At 37.9% G+C, this 19,062-nt stretch overlaps 3 protein-coding genes across 3 annotated transcripts in view; 2 read left to right on the forward strand and 1 right to left on the reverse strand.

Moving 5' to 3' along the window:
• The window catches only part of LOC129788401 (N-acetylgalactosaminyltransferase 7), a 783,634-nt gene that overhangs the window by 507,804 nt on the left and 256,768 nt on the right, over nucleotides 1-19,062 (reverse strand). The gene's annotated exons all lie outside the window — the stretch shown is intronic.
• Nucleotides 3,005-9,673, forward strand: LOC129788380 (HEAT repeat-containing protein 1 homolog). Its single transcript, XM_055824356.1, has 4 exons — nucleotides 3,005-3,100; nucleotides 3,160-8,793; nucleotides 8,944-9,360; nucleotides 9,432-9,673. Exons 2-4 carry the CDS (start codon nucleotides 3,161-3,163, stop codon nucleotides 9,622-9,624), a joined length of 6,243 nt encoding a protein of 2,080 aa, XP_055680331.1. The 5' UTR covers nucleotides 3,005-3,100; nucleotide 3,160; the 3' UTR covers nucleotides 9,625-9,673.
• LOC129788459 (CKLF-like MARVEL transmembrane domain-containing protein 4) lies at nucleotides 9,715-18,772 on the forward strand. The gene is made up of 3 exons (XM_055824562.1): nucleotides 9,715-10,117; nucleotides 17,913-18,080; nucleotides 18,161-18,772. Exons 1-3 carry the CDS (start codon nucleotides 9,977-9,979, stop codon nucleotides 18,347-18,349), a joined length of 498 nt encoding a protein of 165 aa, XP_055680537.1. The 5' UTR covers nucleotides 9,715-9,976; the 3' UTR covers nucleotides 18,350-18,772.

The following is a 19,062-nucleotide window of genomic DNA, read 5'->3' on the forward strand; positions in this document are numbered from 1 at the left end:
TAGATCAGTCAAGAAAAGCCGGCAAAGATTTACTTAAATATGTAAAAAATTACGTCACTATTGCAGTTTTTGACTCTTTCAGCATGAGATTAGTTTTAAAAAATATTAAGTAAAATTTTTATTAATTTTATTTAATTGCAAAAGTTTTTTTTTTAACATTTGCTTTCTAACAGTGCACCTTTATCCATAATATTGTCACTCTGGGAGGAACGTATCACTTTATTTAATATTCATAAAAATTGGAAACTCCTCTCGTCTCTTCTTTGCTTTTCTTACTCACAACATACTCAAGAAAATACATACATACATACACTTTTGGGAGCGAAGAAGGCAAAATTGTGGGGGGTGTGGGGTGGCAAGGGAAAAAATGGAACGAAGAAGGGGTTGTTTGTAAAATATTGGCATACAGTAAATATTTTCATATATGTCAGAAAAGGTGGTAAATAAATAATAAAAGAGACGGACATTCGTCAATTTCATATGTCATAAAAATTCCATTCAAAAATGGGATTATATCAAGTGAATTTCCAAATCAGTCTCCATTTCTTATGGCATGTGTGTATGGGGGTGGTTTTGCGCGTTACGAGGGTTTCTTTACCCCCTGAGCTTTTACGCTTTTTACGATGATTGTAAAATAATTCATACAGATAATATTTCTTGTGCCTTTTTTATGTACATCTTTTCATCTTTCTTTGCTTTGAGGGATATTTTCTTTTAAGTGTTCGAGTAAAATTGTATTTATTTCGGTTAATCTTTTGTAATTTTTATAGCCATCAGATTTACCCTAATATACATATAGTTAGCAAGAGCTTTGGAGCTTTTTTTTATCTGTCGATAAAATGATTCTTGCGATTCTTGCGAAAATTTCTTTTAGAAAGAGAAGAAAAAAACTGTTAAAATTGAAGAACTTTCTCAACGAAAGAAGAACATTCAAGGCGTGCAAATTGCATTCATTTCAATGTTTAAACATCTTAATTACTTTCTCACGCATTTCCCAAGGAGTCTGTGAGTGTGGGAAAATTTTAGAACTGGCGGGGGGCTATGGTGGGGAGAAAAGCGAAGAAAGAAGGAGAATAATCACACTTTAAAATTATTTTCCAACCCCCTCGAGAGTGGTGTGTGCAAAGAAAGTTTGACGTTCTTCTCTTGTTGCGAAAGAGAAAATACTTTGCGGCGAAGACTCTATTACTCTTCAATTACATGTTAATTTTCCCAAAAACTTTTCCCAAGCTTTCCACGCCCAACCCCACATTGCTCATCCTCGTGGGTGCTTTCTCACACCCCAGGAATAATCTCACATCCACCCCCCGACAAAACCATTGCTGCAAAATTACTCGGCAATTGTGAATATTTTCTTCCATACAACTTTTTAACCACCCCCAACCCCCACATATTCTGTGACTTTTGCTCAAGCAGCAGCAGCACATTATCTCACAGCTCCCATCGTGCATCCTCCCACAACCCACCCCTTATTGTATTTTTGCTGCCTAGTGTAAGTTTTTCCCACAACCCCCAAAACTCCTCAGCTATAGAAGGAAATTTTACCTAACATAAGTCGACTTTAAATTTACATTTCTTATTATTCGCGGCAACAGAGAATCGCAGAGAAAAGTTTTTAACAAGGCGAGTTAAGAAAGTTATAATGGAGGAAGAATAAGGGATGAAAGGAAGTCATAAAAACAAATGAGAAAATGATTTAGTTAAATGTTCATTGCTCCACCATCGCAACATCTTTGTTCGTTTTAACATGAAAACTCTTGCATTCCCCATTATGCCGCAATTTAGCCACCCCTTTCGAAGGAAAATTCTCTTTTTTTTACTCCTTAAATTTGGAGCATCTACAAAATATTTTTTCTAACAATTTTTCATAAATTATAAAATAAAAAATATTTTCTTCTACTGAAAGCAGGTGGAAGCTCCTCCTCTGTATTTCCTCCCAAGGATCTTCAAGGATTTTCTCCTGTACAAAATCTCATTGAGCATTTTTCTTACCCTCCTCCCAACGCCTCTCCCACAAACACAAGGAGACAATCAATGGACCCCTCCATCTTTGAATCTCTTTCCATCCCGAGGATTTATTTGAGAAGTACCTACAAAAAATTTTTTTTTCTGTGTGGGGGAAAATCCTCGCAGGATTCGCACAATGCTGGACGATAATAAATCACGTGGCCGGATTTTGACAAGAGAAGGATCAGCAAATGAAGTTGATGTGCGTCCCTTCTTCTACGCTGTTTTCCAGCATGATTTTGGATATCTCCGCGTGGGAGTCTGACCAGCTGCTCTGTCAGAGAAGGATTTTTTTCCATAACTCCCCTTCAAAGCCCCCTTTCAAGGCTCTTTGGGGGGGAGATGGGCGGACTGTAGGCGGAAAAGGAAAATGTCGGGGCAATCTGATAAATGCAAAAATGATGAATAGTCAGTATCTATGATGGTAAAAAAAAGAAAATCCCAGAATAGATAAAAATCACTTTGGGAGGTTTCTTTGAATTGTGCGGTAAAGAAAAAATTTAAAAAGAATTTTTATTGTTGAAATTTTTCAATTTTCAAATGAATTTTCAGACAATTTTATTTCTAAGGAATTTTAAATAATTTTATTTAGCAGAAAAATGATTTCTTTTTTATATTTCCCGCGTAAAATTCTTGCTGCGTTTTCTAACGGAAAATTTGAATTGAAATAAAAATTTTCTCACAACTTTGTGGCAAAAAAACTCCCAATTTTCCCACTTCAGAGCACATTTTACGATTTTCCGGTTTCCTATGTGCATTTCCAGTGTTATTCTGCTAAATTTCCACTAGGAAAATGCAATTTTTCCCGGAAAATTTGATAAAAAATGTGAGAAGTTGTGAAAAACTAAAAGTGTAAGTGAGATAACTACAGCAAAACACCCATACCCATCTTTTTCATTGTCGACTATATGCGCGATTGTTGCAAAATCCCTTTTGTTGAAAGAGAAACAAACAAAAGGAAATATATCCATCTCGCTCATGCGCTAAATGTCAATTTCGCACGTGTTTACAAAAACAGAGCGAGGAACAAAATATTTTTCAGAGTTTTTCTTATTTTTCTTGAATTTTCTAGCAAAGAAAAAAGTGAGAAAAGGTGAGAAATTGATTAAAATCGTTCGCAAAATGTTATTTAATTGAATTTTTTGTCTCTAGAATGGCTGCAACATCCCTGGCGGAGCAGCTGAAGCGGCTTCAGAGGCCGCAAACTTCGCAGCTTCTGCTTGACCGGAAGGAGAAGCCCTCGATTTTGTTTGAGAAGAAGGATGCTGCCAACAAGGATAGGGATACAATCTATGAAATTGGATTGAGTGGACTGGAAGAGCTGATTGCGCTCAATGGGGATTTTCAGGTGTTCGCCACGACCCTGTTTGATCGCTCGGCAAAGGATTTGGAGCGTGCTGTGGAGGACAGTGAGGTGAACAGGAAGCTAGATAGGAGTATTAAGAGTTTCCTCATTCGCCTGTCGCCGTATTTTATGCTCCAGGCCACGCATAAGTGCATTGAATGGCTCATCCGGAGATTCCACGTGGAGTCATTCAATCAGGATGAGATTTTGATGGCAATTTTGCCCTTCTACGAATCCCGGATGTTTGTACGATGTGTTCAGGTGTTGGACCTGAAGGGGGCAGAGAAGAAATGGGGCTGGTTGGAGGGAACAAAGAAGAGCGGGCAACCACTGAGTAAGCAAACAATTATGAATCATGCGGGGAGTGATGCCTTCTTCCTGCAATTTGTTGGGAAGATGTTGGTGGATTCTGTGAAGGAACACGGACACAGGGCGTACACCCTTCAGGCCCTGATTGGTTTCTACACAACTACGGTTATTGGGGCCCTGGAGGGTGTCAAGGATGTCACGGAGAATCATGTAATTGCCATCTTTCCGGCCCTGCTGAAGGGATTATCTGCAAATGTGCTTGACTTCACAGCTGCTTCGTACATGGTACTAGGGCAATTGCTGAGCAAAACAGCCATTTCCCCCAATAGTTTGGACAAGATTATCTCCCGCATTGCCATGGCAGCTCCTCCAGGCTTGCAAATGGACGCCACGATGCTCCTTGTGCTGATCTATCAAACGCAACAGAGTCACTTCAGTCAAATCTCCGAGGAAGCTCTGACTTCTGTCACTCAGGCCACGTGGATTCCCCAACATCTCGGTGAATTGGTGAGTCAGGGCGTGCAGGTGGATCGTTTCATCTCTCCCGTGCTTGCCCTCGCACTACGACGTGTCCAGAAGAAGGTGGAAAACTACGTGGCTTGCAAGAAGTTCTGCGAAAATCTCCTCCTTGAAGTGAGATTTACCAACGAGGAAGCCGAAGCAGTCATCCGGTGTGCCCTCAGTAGCTACGTCCTCCGGGAGAAACATCCGGAAGTTGTGACAATTGATTCAGGCGATGAGAGCGATATTCCCCTGAGTGAGAGCAACATGGATGTCTCATCGTGGTACTCGAACTTCCTGAAAACCCTCGAACGTCAATATCCGGAAACATTCGACGCCGTCATCAAGCAAATCATGTCCAGCACGGAAGACATTTCTGAGGGTCGCAGAACAGCCCTTAAAGCCGTCCTGGGATTCCTCCTGAAAGTCTCCTTCCGCGATGGGGAGGATAGTGTCTTCGAGAAGCTCTACCACCATCAGGCAAAATTCCGCGTGGAGGCTGTAAAGTATCTCGTGAAGAACTTCACAAAAATCACAATTAGCCATGAAAATGAGGACTTCCTGAAGGATAGCCTGGCTGAGAGGCTAAAGGATGACAACCCCAAGGTCGTGGAGCAGGTGCTGAAGCTCCCCAAGGAGACACTTTGTAGCCTTATGGGTCCGGAAGTTCTCTTTGAGCGTCTCCTGGTCATTCTCAGTCGCTCATCTGCTACCCTGGCCAATTGGAATAAAGCCAAATTGGCGTGCATTCACCATCTAACCAGCTCAACGGATTGGAACACTGAGCAATTCCACAAAATCTTCATCGCCGTCTTCCCATACATCTTCCCCAAGAGCAATGACTCCCTGGAGCTGACAAAAGTCATTCTCAACTCTCATTTTGCTTCTCAGAGCTCTTTCCTGCAGAAATGCCTCAAGAAGATCCAAAAAACAAAATCAGACACAGCTGAGGACTACCGTTATGGTGCCCATGAGGTTTTGCTGGAGAAATTGGGACTTCCGGAAGCGAAAGATTTGCTCCGACACATTGAAATTGAATCAATGGGCAGTGAACAGAAATTCTATGCTCTTCTCCTTGTTGCATCCGCTCTCGAGGAGGCTGCAACACCCGAAATAAGTCTCCAATTCCTGGACATTATCTCCAAATCCCTCCACACCGTGGAGATTGTCAAGAAAGACATCCGGAAGTCTCATGAAATCATTCACAGCAATAAACTCCCAATGAGTTTGTTCTCTCAGTGCTTTGAGAGTATCATTAGATGCACAGACTTCCAAGGAGCAGAAGATTTCACAGATGAGACCCTCCAACCTGTGCAGGAGCTGCAAATAAGACTGTTTGATCTTCTCCTGAAGAGATTCTTCGGGAGTTTGCAGCAGGAGGAAACGAAGAAAATCTACGAAGGTCTTCTGAAGGGATTCTTGGAGAAAATTTCATCTTCTCCGGAAGGGAAGCTCAATTTCCTAGCTAATTTCTTCATCAGTCACACCCTCAGCGAATCCATCGTCTCTCCGGAATTTCAACTTCGCACTGTGAAGCTGACAAATGCAATTCTCGAATCTTCCCCACCAGACAACATCTCCGATGGCATTTTGAGAAAATTCCTCATTGGACTTTGCAATGAAAATCCCATCATTCGCCGGAGTGTCATTGAAACGTGGGAAATCCTCGCGGGATTCTCTGCTCCGGGAATTAAACTCTTCGCTGAGCTTCTTTTGCAACAGAAGGAAGAGCTAGAAATGGACAATGAGCAACTTTCCCTGATCCTCTACAATATTCTCGCTCCAAATCGCTCTGAGTTGAAGAAGAGAAAGTTTTCGGAGCAGAAACTTTTGGCATCTGTGCGGGATTCCTGCTTGGATTTTGCAGGGCAGGAATGTTGCAAATTGAGGCATATTCAGGGGTATCTTCTTCGGATCTTTGAGCACATTAACGACGCTGAAATTTTGAGTAAACTCGCTCCGGTTGCAACGGCTGTCATAAAGCAAGCCGGAGGTGCCCTAACTGCTCATGAATCGCTGATTGTCAGACAGATCATTCTACGCTTCAATCAGGACACAATTAAAGGGATCAGTCAGTACCCCAAAACATGGGAATGTATTGAGGAAATCATGAAGAGTAATACCCTCTTGGCAGATGCTGCAACAGGAGAAGAAGCTCCCGCAACACCAGCAATGGCCTTTGCAGATAACTTTGACACCGAAATGTTTGCAGTTTTCAATGAAAAGTACCAAGAAGACTTCTTCCAACTCATTGTGTCCATTGCAACGTTCTCAGAGGTCCCCGAAGTTGTTGCCTCATTGGGAAATCTTGTTAAACGAATTGATTTTGATGCAAAGATCATGCAAAACATCCTGGAGGAAATGCAAAAAGTAAAAATCCCAGCTGGAGATAAGAAGAAAACCCCGAAAATTGTTCCATCTGTGGATATTTTGAAGACAAAGGAATGGCAAATGGGCGTAACAATGCTCGAATTCATTCAGACAAAGAAGAAAATTGCAAATATGAAGGTTCTCCTGAGCGTACTCTTTGGCATCCTTAAGCGATGTGTGGATTTTGAGGAGCAAAGCCCCGTGGAGTATACAAAACAAATTGTTCTCTCCTCCATCCTGCTAAGCTGCCAAGATATTGAGGATAGGCACAGGGATATTGTCAATGAGAGTGTCTTCAAGATTGATTTAGTTGTTCAATGCATAAGGGCTTCGTATAACCCACAGACGCATCATCATGCACTGCAGCTGATCTGTTTTGTTTCATCGATAATCCCTGAGCAAGTTTTGCACAATATGATGGATATTTTTACCTTTATGGGTTCCTCAGTTGTCCGTCAAGATGATGCGTATAGCTTCCAGATTATTGGGAATATCATTGAGAACGTTATTCCCATTCTTGTGCAGAAGAATTCAACGAAACCCACGCAGGAAGCTGAATTTGTCGTTGCTCCAGTTCTCAATGTTTTCGTCGACATCATCCTCGATGTGCCTGAACACCGTCGTCTGCCGATGTACGTCAAACTCATCGATACTTTGGGTCCTGATGAGAATCTCTGGCTCTTCTTGGAGATACTCTTTGGGAGTCACGTTATACAGGGTACAAAGGTCAAAAAGGACTCCCGCCAGGATGCTGCTGCGGAGCTCCCAAAACGTCTTCAAGTTGCTCTTGCGATTGCCAATGAATTTCCTCCGGATGTTGTGGTTGTAACGTGCACGAAGCTCATTGAGCGCATCCAGAAGATTCTGCAAGAGCAAAAGGAAAGTGTTGACAAGGAAAAATCCACGGAGGTGAAGCTTTTTAATCTCGAGGGGGCAACAGATAAGCAAATGCGGCACTTTAAGTATATTACAATTCAATTTGTGAGTAATGTAACATCATCAGGGCATTTTGTTACGAAAGTTGCAAAGATGAATGGGGAAGACTTCCAACGGATGAAGCCATTCTATCAAAATATCATTATCCGGGAATTAATGCTCATTGGGGAGGCGTCAAAAGCTCTCGATCGTCATCCGGAGCAACACAAGTATTGGAAGGTTATCCTGCATCATTGCTACGATATCCTGGACAACTGTATCCTCCTCCTATCACCTGATATGTTCCTCGTTGTCATCAATGGACTCATTCAGCACAAACTCATGACGGTACGGAGGAAAGTTATTGAGTTGCTGATTAATAAACTTCAGCAAAAGGATCAATTCTTCCGTGGATGCGATGATAGTAACTTCCTGCAAGTTCTCGCACCACTTCGTGCAATAATTGACACAATTGTCCCAAAGGAGGAGAAGGAAACTGACAACGAAGCTGCTCTTGTTCAGCAAGTTTCACTCATTGCTGTGAAGATTCTGTCCAAGATCTTGGCGGAGAATCAAACGGAAATCTTCAAGGAGCTCCTAATGCAGCTAATTGGTATCCTAAAGAAGCACAAAGCCCTTCAGTCCATCATCTTGGCCTCCGTTGTACTGACAATTGCGGAAATTTGTTCAAATCTACGCGTCCATGCCTTGTCTGGGCTCTCAGTCTTTATGCCAATCTTCCTGCAGATTTTGCACATTCACTGCCAGGACAATGAGACCGTGGACATGACAACAGTGAGCATCATAGCAGCTATGCAGAAAGTTATAGACACCCTCCCACTTTTCCTCAGCCCATATCTCGTGAAGATGCTCACCCTGATTGCAAGGATTCGCGTTAAAGTGCAAAAGATTACCCCGCAGGATGCTAAAACTGCTTCAATTCTGGGGAAGATTGATTCAATGACGCAAAAAGTGTCTTCATTCATCCCCCTGAGGATTCTCGTGCCTGCTGTTGATAGTGCCTACAGCCAATTAATTGAGGAAGCTGCAACAGATGCCGTAGCACCGTTAATGTCCATCCTTTCTGATGCTTTTGTGGATGTGCCAACAAAGGACATTGCAATGGTGCAAGTTGAGCTTTCTGAATTCTTCCTGAGAGCTCTAAAATTCCGCTCAGCAAATCCAACACTTGAGGATGTAAATGCCATTGAGGAGAGGATTGTAAAGGCTCTCGTGTCACTTATCCTGAAACTCTCAGAGGGCTCCTTCAAACCACTCTACTACCGCATCTACGATTGGGCTATACGTGAAGAGGAGAATCGTGATCGTGTCATTACATTCTACAGGTGAGAATTTATTCTTTTCTCTTTGAATTTTGTTTGGAAAAAAAAATCAACAAGAAAATTAGAAAACTTTCCATTGAACAAAACAATTTTTTTCCTAATCTCACAAAGCGAATTATCAATATTTTCTGACTCATTTTTTTTCGTCTTCAGCTTATCGCATCACATTGCTAAAACCCTAAAATCCCTCTTTGTGGTATTGGCTGTGGATTTCGTACAGAATGCCGCTGAACTCCTCAATTCTTGCAATTTGGCCAAAGTGGCCACGGAAGAGGAGCTCTACTACGCCAATGATGCAAAGAAATGCGAGACCTTGCTTGAGAATATCTTGCAGACTTTCCTGCATATCTGTACGTACGATAGTAGGCAATTTATGACGGTGCACAGGTGCGAAATTATCCTGCAACCATTGATTGATCAACTTGACAACCCTCTTGTGCAAAAGAACAATCTCAAGACACTCCTTTCGACGACAATTGCCAGCCTTGGAGCTGCAGGAGCGGACAATTTGTGGCAACAGCTAAACTATGGGGTTCTCCTGAAAACCCGGCATACAAATCCCGAAGTTAGGTAAAGAACATTTTATCTTTTTTTGAGGGAACTTAAAAAGGATAATTATTTTGAGAAAAATTTTCTTTTAGGCTTCTTGCATTGGGAACTTGTGTGGAGTTTGCACGAAAAATTGGGCAGGATTTCCAGAGTCTTCTCCCGGAGACAATTCCATTCCTTTCGGAGCTTCTTGAGGATGAAAATGAAGAGGTGGAGCGTGGATGTAAGCGCCTTATTCACGATCTCGAGGGGATTCTCAATGATTCACTACAGAAGTACTTTTAGTGTGAGAGGCGCGCGCGAGAGTTAAAAAATAAAAAGTCCCCCAAAGATATGCAGGTGCTGTGTTATTTCTCCACCTATTTTTATCATTGCGAGTGTGTGGAGGTAGGCAGTAGCGAGCCACGAGTATTGGAGGTCAAGCCACAGTCGTCGGAATCGTAACTAATCATTCAGTCGAGTCGCGTTGGTGAAAGAACTTCGGTCTACATTTTATTTTTCTCTTAATCACAAAAAGTTCAACAAGTGTGGAAAGTTTTTTTTTTCCTTTCGGGCAGTTTGTTTTTGAAGAAAATAAAAGTTCATTTTTTAAGGACTTTTGTGTGGTAAAGTGAATTAAAAAGAAAAGAAGAAAAAAATGCCTGAAACAGTGGTAACAGTGGATTCATCGCAACAGCGAACACAGCCACAACCAAAGCCAGCATCGAGCCTCTCTTGGATTCAGTGCAATGTCAGCTACTTCCTCACCCTGCCTGGAATCCTCAAAATCATCCAATTGGTATGAAGATCATCCCGAAAAAAATTATTTTTTAATCCATAAATGTCGATAAATTGTTATTTCCACTCACTGTGAGACAAACAGACTCTCTAAGTTCCCTCTCAAAGAAAATTCCTAACGCCAACACAAATTTTGCCATTCAACGCAGAATAAAATCGGTGTCATGTCTCGCGAATGCACTCAGAGCTTATTTTTTCCTCCTCACACACACAGAGACACTTCCGAAAATCTTCTCACCATATGGTCTATGCCTCGTACCTCCCACAGCCCCCATAATTCTAATTCCTGAATCATCAAATCGCATCAAGTTGTGCTAAAGTAAAGAAAAAAAATTATCACCGTGACGATTCATTCGCAACCACAAAAGGCAAAGAAAATTGTAGATACAAGAGAGACCCAAAAGGAAATTAAAATAAAACCTTATCTTGCACCTCATGAGCTGCCCAAAAGAACTTGGGAGTTGCCACGCATTTTTTTTTACCAGCACAGGCACTCCCCTGTATGTGAGATACAGACTTCACCACCTCCCTGCTCTAAGCGAAATTAGCGTGATTTTTAATGGTACAACTGGTATTGTCAAGTGGTTAGATAAGGCTAAACTTTGCGGACCAGAAAAAAAGAGAATATTATATTGAAGATCCAATTTTATGCTTCGAGAGCGAATTGACCTCGAGGGGGAAACATTGTATGTTGGTTCTATAGGTTCTATGTTTAAATTAAATTAAAAAGGGGAAACAATGAACAGAAAATTCAAATCGAATTAAAACAGAAGCTGCTTAAGTAGAATAAAATAAAATATTCTTTAATGCAAAAGAAAAATAATCCTTTTCTATGAAAACATAAATTACAGTGGAGTGTTGCAGTACAGCCTGTTCGATAGAATATGTCTTTGTACGAGTCATTAAACTTAAAATACAAAAAAAATTTAATTTTGGATGAACATAAGTCATTTTATCTCAAATTTTTATTCTTCTGTGTTGTTTTAGTTACTTTTTTAATGAATTCTTTATTTTAATCAACCCTTTCGCATTTCTTGAGTCAAAAATCTTATTTTTCCAATTTTTTATAAATTTAATTGTTTTTCCATGTTACAAACCTATCAAATTAACGCAAAAGAGACCAAAGAAGACGTTCTGAATTAGAAAAGTCGTTTTAAATCATCCACAGAACAAATATCGTGATAAAAACAGCACATGTTTTTATATTCCACGTAGACGCGAAAGGGTTAAAAAGAAGTTCATACGTTTCTGAATGTGAAAACTCCTTATTTCAGGAAAAAATGGATTACGCGTAATCTTACAAAAGCTCTAATAAATAACAAAACTCCAGACAAATTTCCTTTTTTTTTCAGCCCTGGAATTAACTGAGAAAGGTCGGAAAAAAACAGTCCAAAACGCAAATAATGACGTCACTATTGTGTGTATTTATTTGTTTTAATGAATGAAACTCTTGGCAAAAAAAATTTCTTATCAAAATTAATCGACGGATAGTCAAAATTAATAATTCCACGTATTTCAAGAATAAAAAATAAATGGCTGACGTCATTGGGCCTAATTCAGCGACCAAGAAACCCTTGAAATCTTTGAATTTTGTACTGAAATTTACATTTATCGGAATATCTTTGCCTTTTTTCTCAACTTATTTTAGTGGAAAATGGTTAATTTGTTTGACAATTTCTTATTTTTCTTTTATAGGGGTTTTCTCAAACTAAAACGAATAAACTCCTTTACTCTATGATTCGTATAAAAACATAACTTAATAACAGATCTCAGAAATTTATTAAGAATCATTTTTTTATTAAAAATTTGGAACTACTAGTTAAATAGATTTATTAAAAATATCACCAAAATATTCTTTAAATAATCAAAATTTAAACAGTGACGTCATTATTGCATTTTTTGAGAAAATCTTTGCTGTCTTTTCCAGGTGATTTCTTGATTTAGTTATGCTCTTTTCTACAAAATTATGTGACTGTCGATTATTTCTTCAATTGAGGTGTTTTCTCATATTAAAACCGATAAACTCCTTTAGCGACACAGCTCAAGGATTTATTAAGAAACATTTTTCATCAAAAATTCTGAACTAAATATAATTATTAAGAAAATCGCCAAAAAATACTCCTCACAGAAATATTTTCCTTCCTACCTTTAACATTAAACAATAATGGGTTAAATTCTTAATTTTAACGAATTTTGTAAATAAAATATTAACTTTAAACGTTCTCCCTAAATGCTTAGCCCTCTAATTCATTCAATTTACACTAGGTTTGAGGGAAGCTTAAAGGCACAATATAAATTTATCCTTGTGCTTCTGCGTGACCACTGAAAGCCCTTGTAGGATGCAAAGTTTATGACCATGTTATCACATCACTGTTATTACTTTGTAACATGCCCTGTGGTCGCACAATAACAAAGTGAAGCATAGAAAAAACAGCTCAGTGAGCATATTAGCACGTGTAATGTTCACTGAACCGCGCATGACACGCATTTAAGTCTTTTTATGCTAACTTTTGTGATCTATAAAAGACTTTTGATTTTTTTTGTCATCTTTCTGTGAATCTTTGAGGAAGTTTAGAGTTTTTTTTTTGAGCTTTTGCTCAATGAGTATGAGGAAATTTGTGAACACCTGCACCACCCATTCCTGTGGATCTCTTGTGGGCTAATTTTCCACCATCACGACAATCATTATTTTAGCATTATATTGGCATTATGTATGCGCGATTGGAAATGAAAGGGAATCGTCGAGAGAGAGAGAGACAAGTGAGAGTATTTTTGCACAAATCGATCCAATAGTATGTAATTTTGTAAATCGTGCTGTACAAAATGTAAAAATAATTCAAATCATTCAGAAATTAGAAATTCTCTCTCTTTCCGCTTAGAATAATGAAAAAATGTTTAAATTTACGATTTGGTGAAGACATTTTGATAAAGTTGGCATATTTTGCTTGCCAGTTGTGGTTGAAAAAAAAGTGTTTAGCATTGAGAATAAAGTGTGGGAAAAAATCTGAGAGCAAAAAGTGTTTGGATTTTTCACACACAGAGCATTAAAAAGAAAATTCCCACGTCTCAAAAGGCATGCAATTAAAAGAGATTTTACAGTCACTTTAAGCTCGCACTCCCCCACAGCCCTTTCTGAAATCCTAAACATTTTTTAAATTCTTTAGAAATTCTAAAAAAAAAATAGTTTTATTGTCCCTTTGAGATTTTCTCTCTTTTTTTGGTAGCAGAAGCCACCTTGCTTATCTTATCGCGCGGGTGTGTTATAAAAAAAACGAATATCTACATAAAATACTTCTTCTATCGACCTCTGTGTGGGCAAATGGGCGATGGTGCAAAGACTTTATACGTATAGAAAATGCCCAAAAAACCACACAAGATATCGATAACAAAAAAAGCATTTCCAATGTGGAGCCACACTCACCATTTTTGGACTATTTCAATGGGTTTCGAGCGCAACATTTTTTTAATATAATAAAATGTCAGTCTAGCTTTTCCGTAGGTGATGATTTCTCTTTCAATAATAAATTCTTTAGTCTCAAAGAGGTGTGTGTGTGGTGTGTTTGCAAATATCGCACCACGAATTAGATCATTCTTCCCGCAAAATGACACTGAAATGCTAATTAATGATGAATTTTGATGCGAGAAATATTTTATTTCATTTGTTCTCTAAGTAAAGGAGTTCATGCACGAGTATATGAAAGATGATCCTCTATCGCAGAACAATTTTAACCCATATCATCTTGTAGGGGAACATAAAAAATAGAAGAATCGCGAGAGAAATTCCCCAATATCCACTGGGATCACATAGAAAAGTGAAGTGATAGCACAGTCCGGGAGTACATAACCTCAATTGTGGAACAACATTGAAATGAATAGGAAGACATTTATTATGTTCGACCAACGTGGCATCGGGACCTCTTGAGCTTCTTTATAACCTTCCCAACCTTTCCTGTCTACCCGGATTAAGTTTTGAATGATTTTTGCAAATGATTTTTTGGAAGCACTCCAAGAAGAGAAAAAAAAACTCAACGACGGGAAGTCCGGGAAGCCAGAAATGAAGCAAAAATCATTCAAAACTTCAAACGCGTAGGCAGGAAAGGTTGGGAAGGTTATAAAGAAGCTCAAGAGGTCCCGATGCTACGCTGGTTGAACACAATAAAGGTCCTCCTATTCATTTCAATGTTGTTCCACAATTGAGGTTATGTACTTCCGGACTGTGCTATCACTTCACTTTTCTATGTGATCCCAGTGGATATTGGGGAGTTTCTCTCGCGATTCTTCTATTTTTTATGTTCCCCTACAAGATGATATGGGTTAAAATTGTTCTACGACAGAGGATCATCTTAATATATAAAGCTGAAATGTTTGTCTGTGGCACATGAACTCCTCCTAAACGGCTGGGCCGATCTTGATGAAATTTGGTATGGGGGTAGAGGGGGTCAATACGAGTTGCAAGCGCTATATGGGATTCCGCCCCCTCCCCCCTTTATAGCGCCCCCACAGAAAAACTGATTTTTTCCCATTTTCTACCTGCTGAAGTGTCAGATAACGGGATTTTTTTATTTTAAAAATTTTTCGGGGTACCGTATTATTCATCCCCCCTATTAATATACGCCCCCTTTTATGGCTTAAAATGGAGGTTGCTCACACGTGATTGGGGGCTCGGGTTGACTAGTCTTTCATATGTCGTTGCATAAACTCCTTTGTAAATCTATTGTTGTTCTAGAGAAGGAGAAATAAATGGAATTCAAAAATAATTCAAACACCTTGTTTGACTCACTTTGTAAAGGAAGCATTTATCGAAAGTTCACTGAATTTTCTTTTATATAAATTTTATTCCTTTCTCCCCATAAAAGTTAATCTTCTAAAAAGAGATATGGCAAAAGATAATGAAAGCTCTCTGTCTTTCTCTGATAAGATTCTAAAATGTGATTAAATAAATTTTCTTTTAGAAGAAATTTCAGTTTCTTCTGGTTCTAAGCAAAAAATTCCTCGTACAAGTCACCTGAAATTAATTACGAAATTCACACTGTATATCGCTTTTTATCTTTTCTCTCTCTTTTTTTTTTAAGAATAAACATGACACATTTTAATATTTATTGCGTGTGAATAAACATTTTGGTTTGGACCTTTTACCTGCTCTATGTATTGTCTATCTAATTCACATACATATAAAAAATTTATACATAAGTATATGCTTTGTCACCTTATCAGTGATAAGTCGGCGATTCTTTTTTTGTTGTTACATGATAACTTTTTTTTGATAATATTTCTGCCAAACTGAATCACATTGGTTGAATTATCGTTGGACAAGAAAAAAATCCCGGCAGACAAAGGTCCCTCCCCTGACCCACCTGTAGTGGAAAATCTTTTTTTTTTTAATAGATGAAAAAGGCAGGAAAAGCATTTTCCAAAAATACTTACGGAACAGCAAGGAATTTAACAACTAAAAATAGCTGTTAATTTAGAACAATATATCTCACACACTGGCCTCAAAATATATACTATCCATCGAATTTTCTGTGATGAAAATTTTACGACCGACATTAAAAACTATTCTTCGTGGCGTTTTATTTTTAAATTTCCGCTTTGTTGCAATTTTAACGGACAACGAGAGAAAATTTATTTATCACTGCGAGTAAATCTTTTGTGAAAAAAAGCGGGTTTTTCGGTGGAATTTCTCATGGGCAAAGCGTCTTGAATTAATTTTCGTGGTACGTTTTGGGGCAATGAATAAAATTTACAAAAAGAAAAGAGATTTATTCTGCCGACGCACGAAGAATAAATAGATCGAGAAAGGTTCAAGAGGATTGATAATGCGCGAAGGCAAAGTAGAAGATGTAAAAAAATGCTGATCTTTGCAGAGAGCTCAACTTTCGCAAAAGTGAACAAGTTTATGAAAGAGAAATGACGGACACTTGACTCACAGACACACTAAATTCACCACAAGGTGATTCAGTTGATGTGCTTTATTTAATTTTTCTTTTGGAAAATTTTTATTGATGAAAAAATTCCTTCCTCTCTGGAGAAAAATTGAAAAAAGGGGGGAAGTTCCTTAAGGAAAAATCCTCCAATTTCCTTTTCCTTGTAGAATAATCTATAAAAATCAATATTGCATCAAAGCTTTGCCTTTGGATTGAAACACCTGCACCAGCTCTTCTTGTGCAAAGTGAAAGATGAAAATCTCCTTTGGCAAATAGCTTTAAATGCGAGAAAAACACGTTTGATAAGTAAATTTCATTTTCAAGCGCAATTTTCCCATGGAATTGCACTTGAAATTGCATCTTCATCTTCTCTCCTTTTAAAATTGAATGCTTGGCGCCAATTAAAACGCGATCCACGCACAAGGTCGCCTCTCATTTCACTTTCTTCATGCAGATTTTGTGCGCGATTGAAAGAGAAGATGATGGAAAAGAAAAAGCCGAAGAGATGGAGACATTGGCCATATAAGCTGCGAGAGATTAAAATGATTTCTCTTTCACATGGACGCACGATCTTGCAGATCAAATTGATCTTTTTTTCTTTTCATTCATCGCCTCCACTTCTAATTGCCATTAATTCTTTTCAATCTCCAATAAAGTGGCTTTCAACATCACCAAGAATAATGTGTTTTATGTGATGGTGATGAGAATTAAGCGTTGATGTGAAAAACTGAGAGGAAAATTTAATAATTGTGGTTGAAGGAGAAAAAAAAACTAGATGAAAAACATATTTTGTGAATTTATGGTAATTTTACATGAAATTAACATTGCTAAAAAAGCCCGTGGGTGTCTCAAGAAACAATTTTTGTGTATATTTCGTCGAAGGCCACCCAAAGAAGCACACCAACTTATTAATCACAAAAATTCCAGATAAAAAAAAATCGTGTAAATATTTTGCAAAAATGTGGAATTTTAGGAATTTTAGAAGCAGAGAAAATTTTTAAAAGAAGGAATTTTATCTCATTAAGTGGCGCTTAAGTGAAAGCAAAAATTATGCTGGAGCCACCTCACTCATTTCGTTCAATTATGTTGTACAATAAAATTGCAAGTGATTGTAATCTCCAATTATACCAACTCAACATTTAACTAATATAATACAAAGCGATGACCTTTTGACATCTCAACTTACAGAGAAAATTAACTTTGAATAATTTTGCTTGGAATTTATCTTTAATTTTTTATTTAGCAAATTTTTCTCGAATCTTTTTCTTTAAAAAGCTTCATTATTAAAAATGCGATTATGATTTTAATACACCGAAAAGTTTCGCTTAATTATGTGCTTAAGATTAATCCAATTAATCTCAGCGAATTTTTGCAGAATTAAAACAAATTGTTTTAATAATAAAAAATGTTGTCCTCTTTATCATATAAATGCATGAAAATGCTTCAAATCAAATAAAGAGAAATGTCGCTGAATTCTTTGAGATTAATCCGATTAATCTCAGCGACTTTACGCGGAATTAAATACTTTAGTTTGCTGGATATGTAAACACTTTCATTTTATCATAAATCAATTAAAAATACTGAATTGATCTCATAGATTAAATAGATAATAAGCCTTGCAATAAATTGCATAGTTTCATGCAATCGCTCAGTTTAATCCGTTTAATCTGAGCGACTTTTAATGCATTTTCAAGGCATAAGAATCGCTAAATTTTGTGCGTTGAAAAAGAAATCAAAATTCAATGGAAAACAGGAAAATTTCTTTATTAATCAACTTGAACGAAAATAAATTTAAAATTATTTCTAGGCTAAGAATGCTTTCATCTGTAGCTGTTGAGATTTTCTAATTAATTTCTTTTGACTTTTTTTCAGATATTCGGTGTAATTTGCATGGCCCTCACTTCACCAGCAAGGCTAGGTGGAACACACTTCTTCCTCTTTGTCGTTGTTATCACATTCATTGCCACTCTTCTGTGGTGCTTTGTGTACCTGCTGGGTATCCGTGAGGTCCTCAATTTACCCATCAATTGGCCCCTAACCGTAAGTCTGAATCTTTTGAATTTTTAAAGTTTTAATTTGAGGAATTCTTCTAACAATCCCTTTGTGTTGCCTTTCTGCAGGAGCTCGTAAACACAGGCCTCGCCACAATCCTCTATTTCCTGGCCTTTGTCGTCCAATTCATCACATGGGGCAGCTACACAGGCTGGGGCGTTGGCGCCAATGTTGCCGGTGGAGTCTTTGGTATCTTCAACTGTATAGCCTATGCGGCAGGCACGTACTTCCTCTACGTAGATCACAGATCCGGCTAATAAATTATACTATGTATTATGTATTTCTCAATTCGAGCGCACACCAATTTTCACACACAAACCGCCCCCATTTTATGCGGGGATAATGTTTAGTGCCAAAAACACCACGCAATTTTTTTGTGTATCCTTTTTTTTATACAAATAACTAAATTAACTTATAAATGTACCTACTTTTTATCCTTTTGTTCCCTTTATTTTATTTCATTTTTTTTATTGTTGTTGTGTAAATTCCAACTTTTTTTTTGTAGCGAAAAAAAAGGAATCATTTACAAAGAGAGAGAAATTGTACGAAGGGAAGAATATTGTATTTAAAAATAAAAGAAAATTAAGAATTGTCTCCCATCTATCACAAATCTAAATTTAAGGAAAATGTCGTTTTAAATAAAAACATCGTAATAAAGTTAATTTGTACGTTTAAGGAAATCCTTTTTTGTCGTTTTTTATTCATCGTTGGTGCATATTTTGGTTTGCCGAATCATCAGAATCGTTGAAAGAACAATTTTGAAGATTTTTAGTAAATTAAAGAAAGAGTTTTTAGTAAATTTTGTGAATGATTTTCAGCAAATTCTTCGAAATTCTTGATCAAAGAATTTTTCTTCAATGAAAGTTTACGCGCAAAAAGGCGCCAAAGCAACACCAGCGCCTCTCGCGGATACTACGCACGAACATGTAAAGTAAACATTTCACAAAACACTAAGAAAAATCTTTTTCTT

This window comes from Lutzomyia longipalpis, chromosome 2, assembly GCF_024334085.1.
Source record: "Lutzomyia longipalpis isolate SR_M1_2022 chromosome 2, ASM2433408v1".
In the NCBI taxonomy this organism is placed as follows: domain Eukaryota; kingdom Metazoa; phylum Arthropoda; class Insecta; order Diptera; family Psychodidae; genus Lutzomyia; species Lutzomyia longipalpis.

Excerpts from the sequence above, each read along its gene's own strand:
- LOC129788380 (XM_055824356.1), top strand. The coding sequence starts at position 3,161 with ATGGCTGCAACATCCCTGGCGGAGCAGCTGAAGCGGCTTCAGAGGCCG. Across the intron at positions 8,794-8,943 it reads CGTGTCATTACATTCTACAG|CTTATCGCATCACATTGCTA; the intron begins GTGAGAATTTAT and ends TTTCGTCTTCAG. Across the intron at positions 9,361-9,431 it reads CATACAAATCCCGAAGTTAG|GCTTCTTGCATTGGGAACTT; the intron begins GTAAAGAACATT and ends ATTTTCTTTTAG.
- LOC129788459 (XM_055824562.1), top strand. The coding sequence starts at position 9,977 with ATGCCTGAAACAGTGGTAACAGTGGATTCATCGCAACAGCGAACACAG. Across the intron at positions 10,118-17,912 it reads TCCTCAAAATCATCCAATTG|ATATTCGGTGTAATTTGCAT; the intron begins GTATGAAGATCA and ends ACTTTTTTTCAG. Across the intron at positions 18,081-18,160 it reads CCATCAATTGGCCCCTAACC|GAGCTCGTAAACACAGGCCT; the intron begins GTAAGTCTGAAT and ends GCCTTTCTGCAG.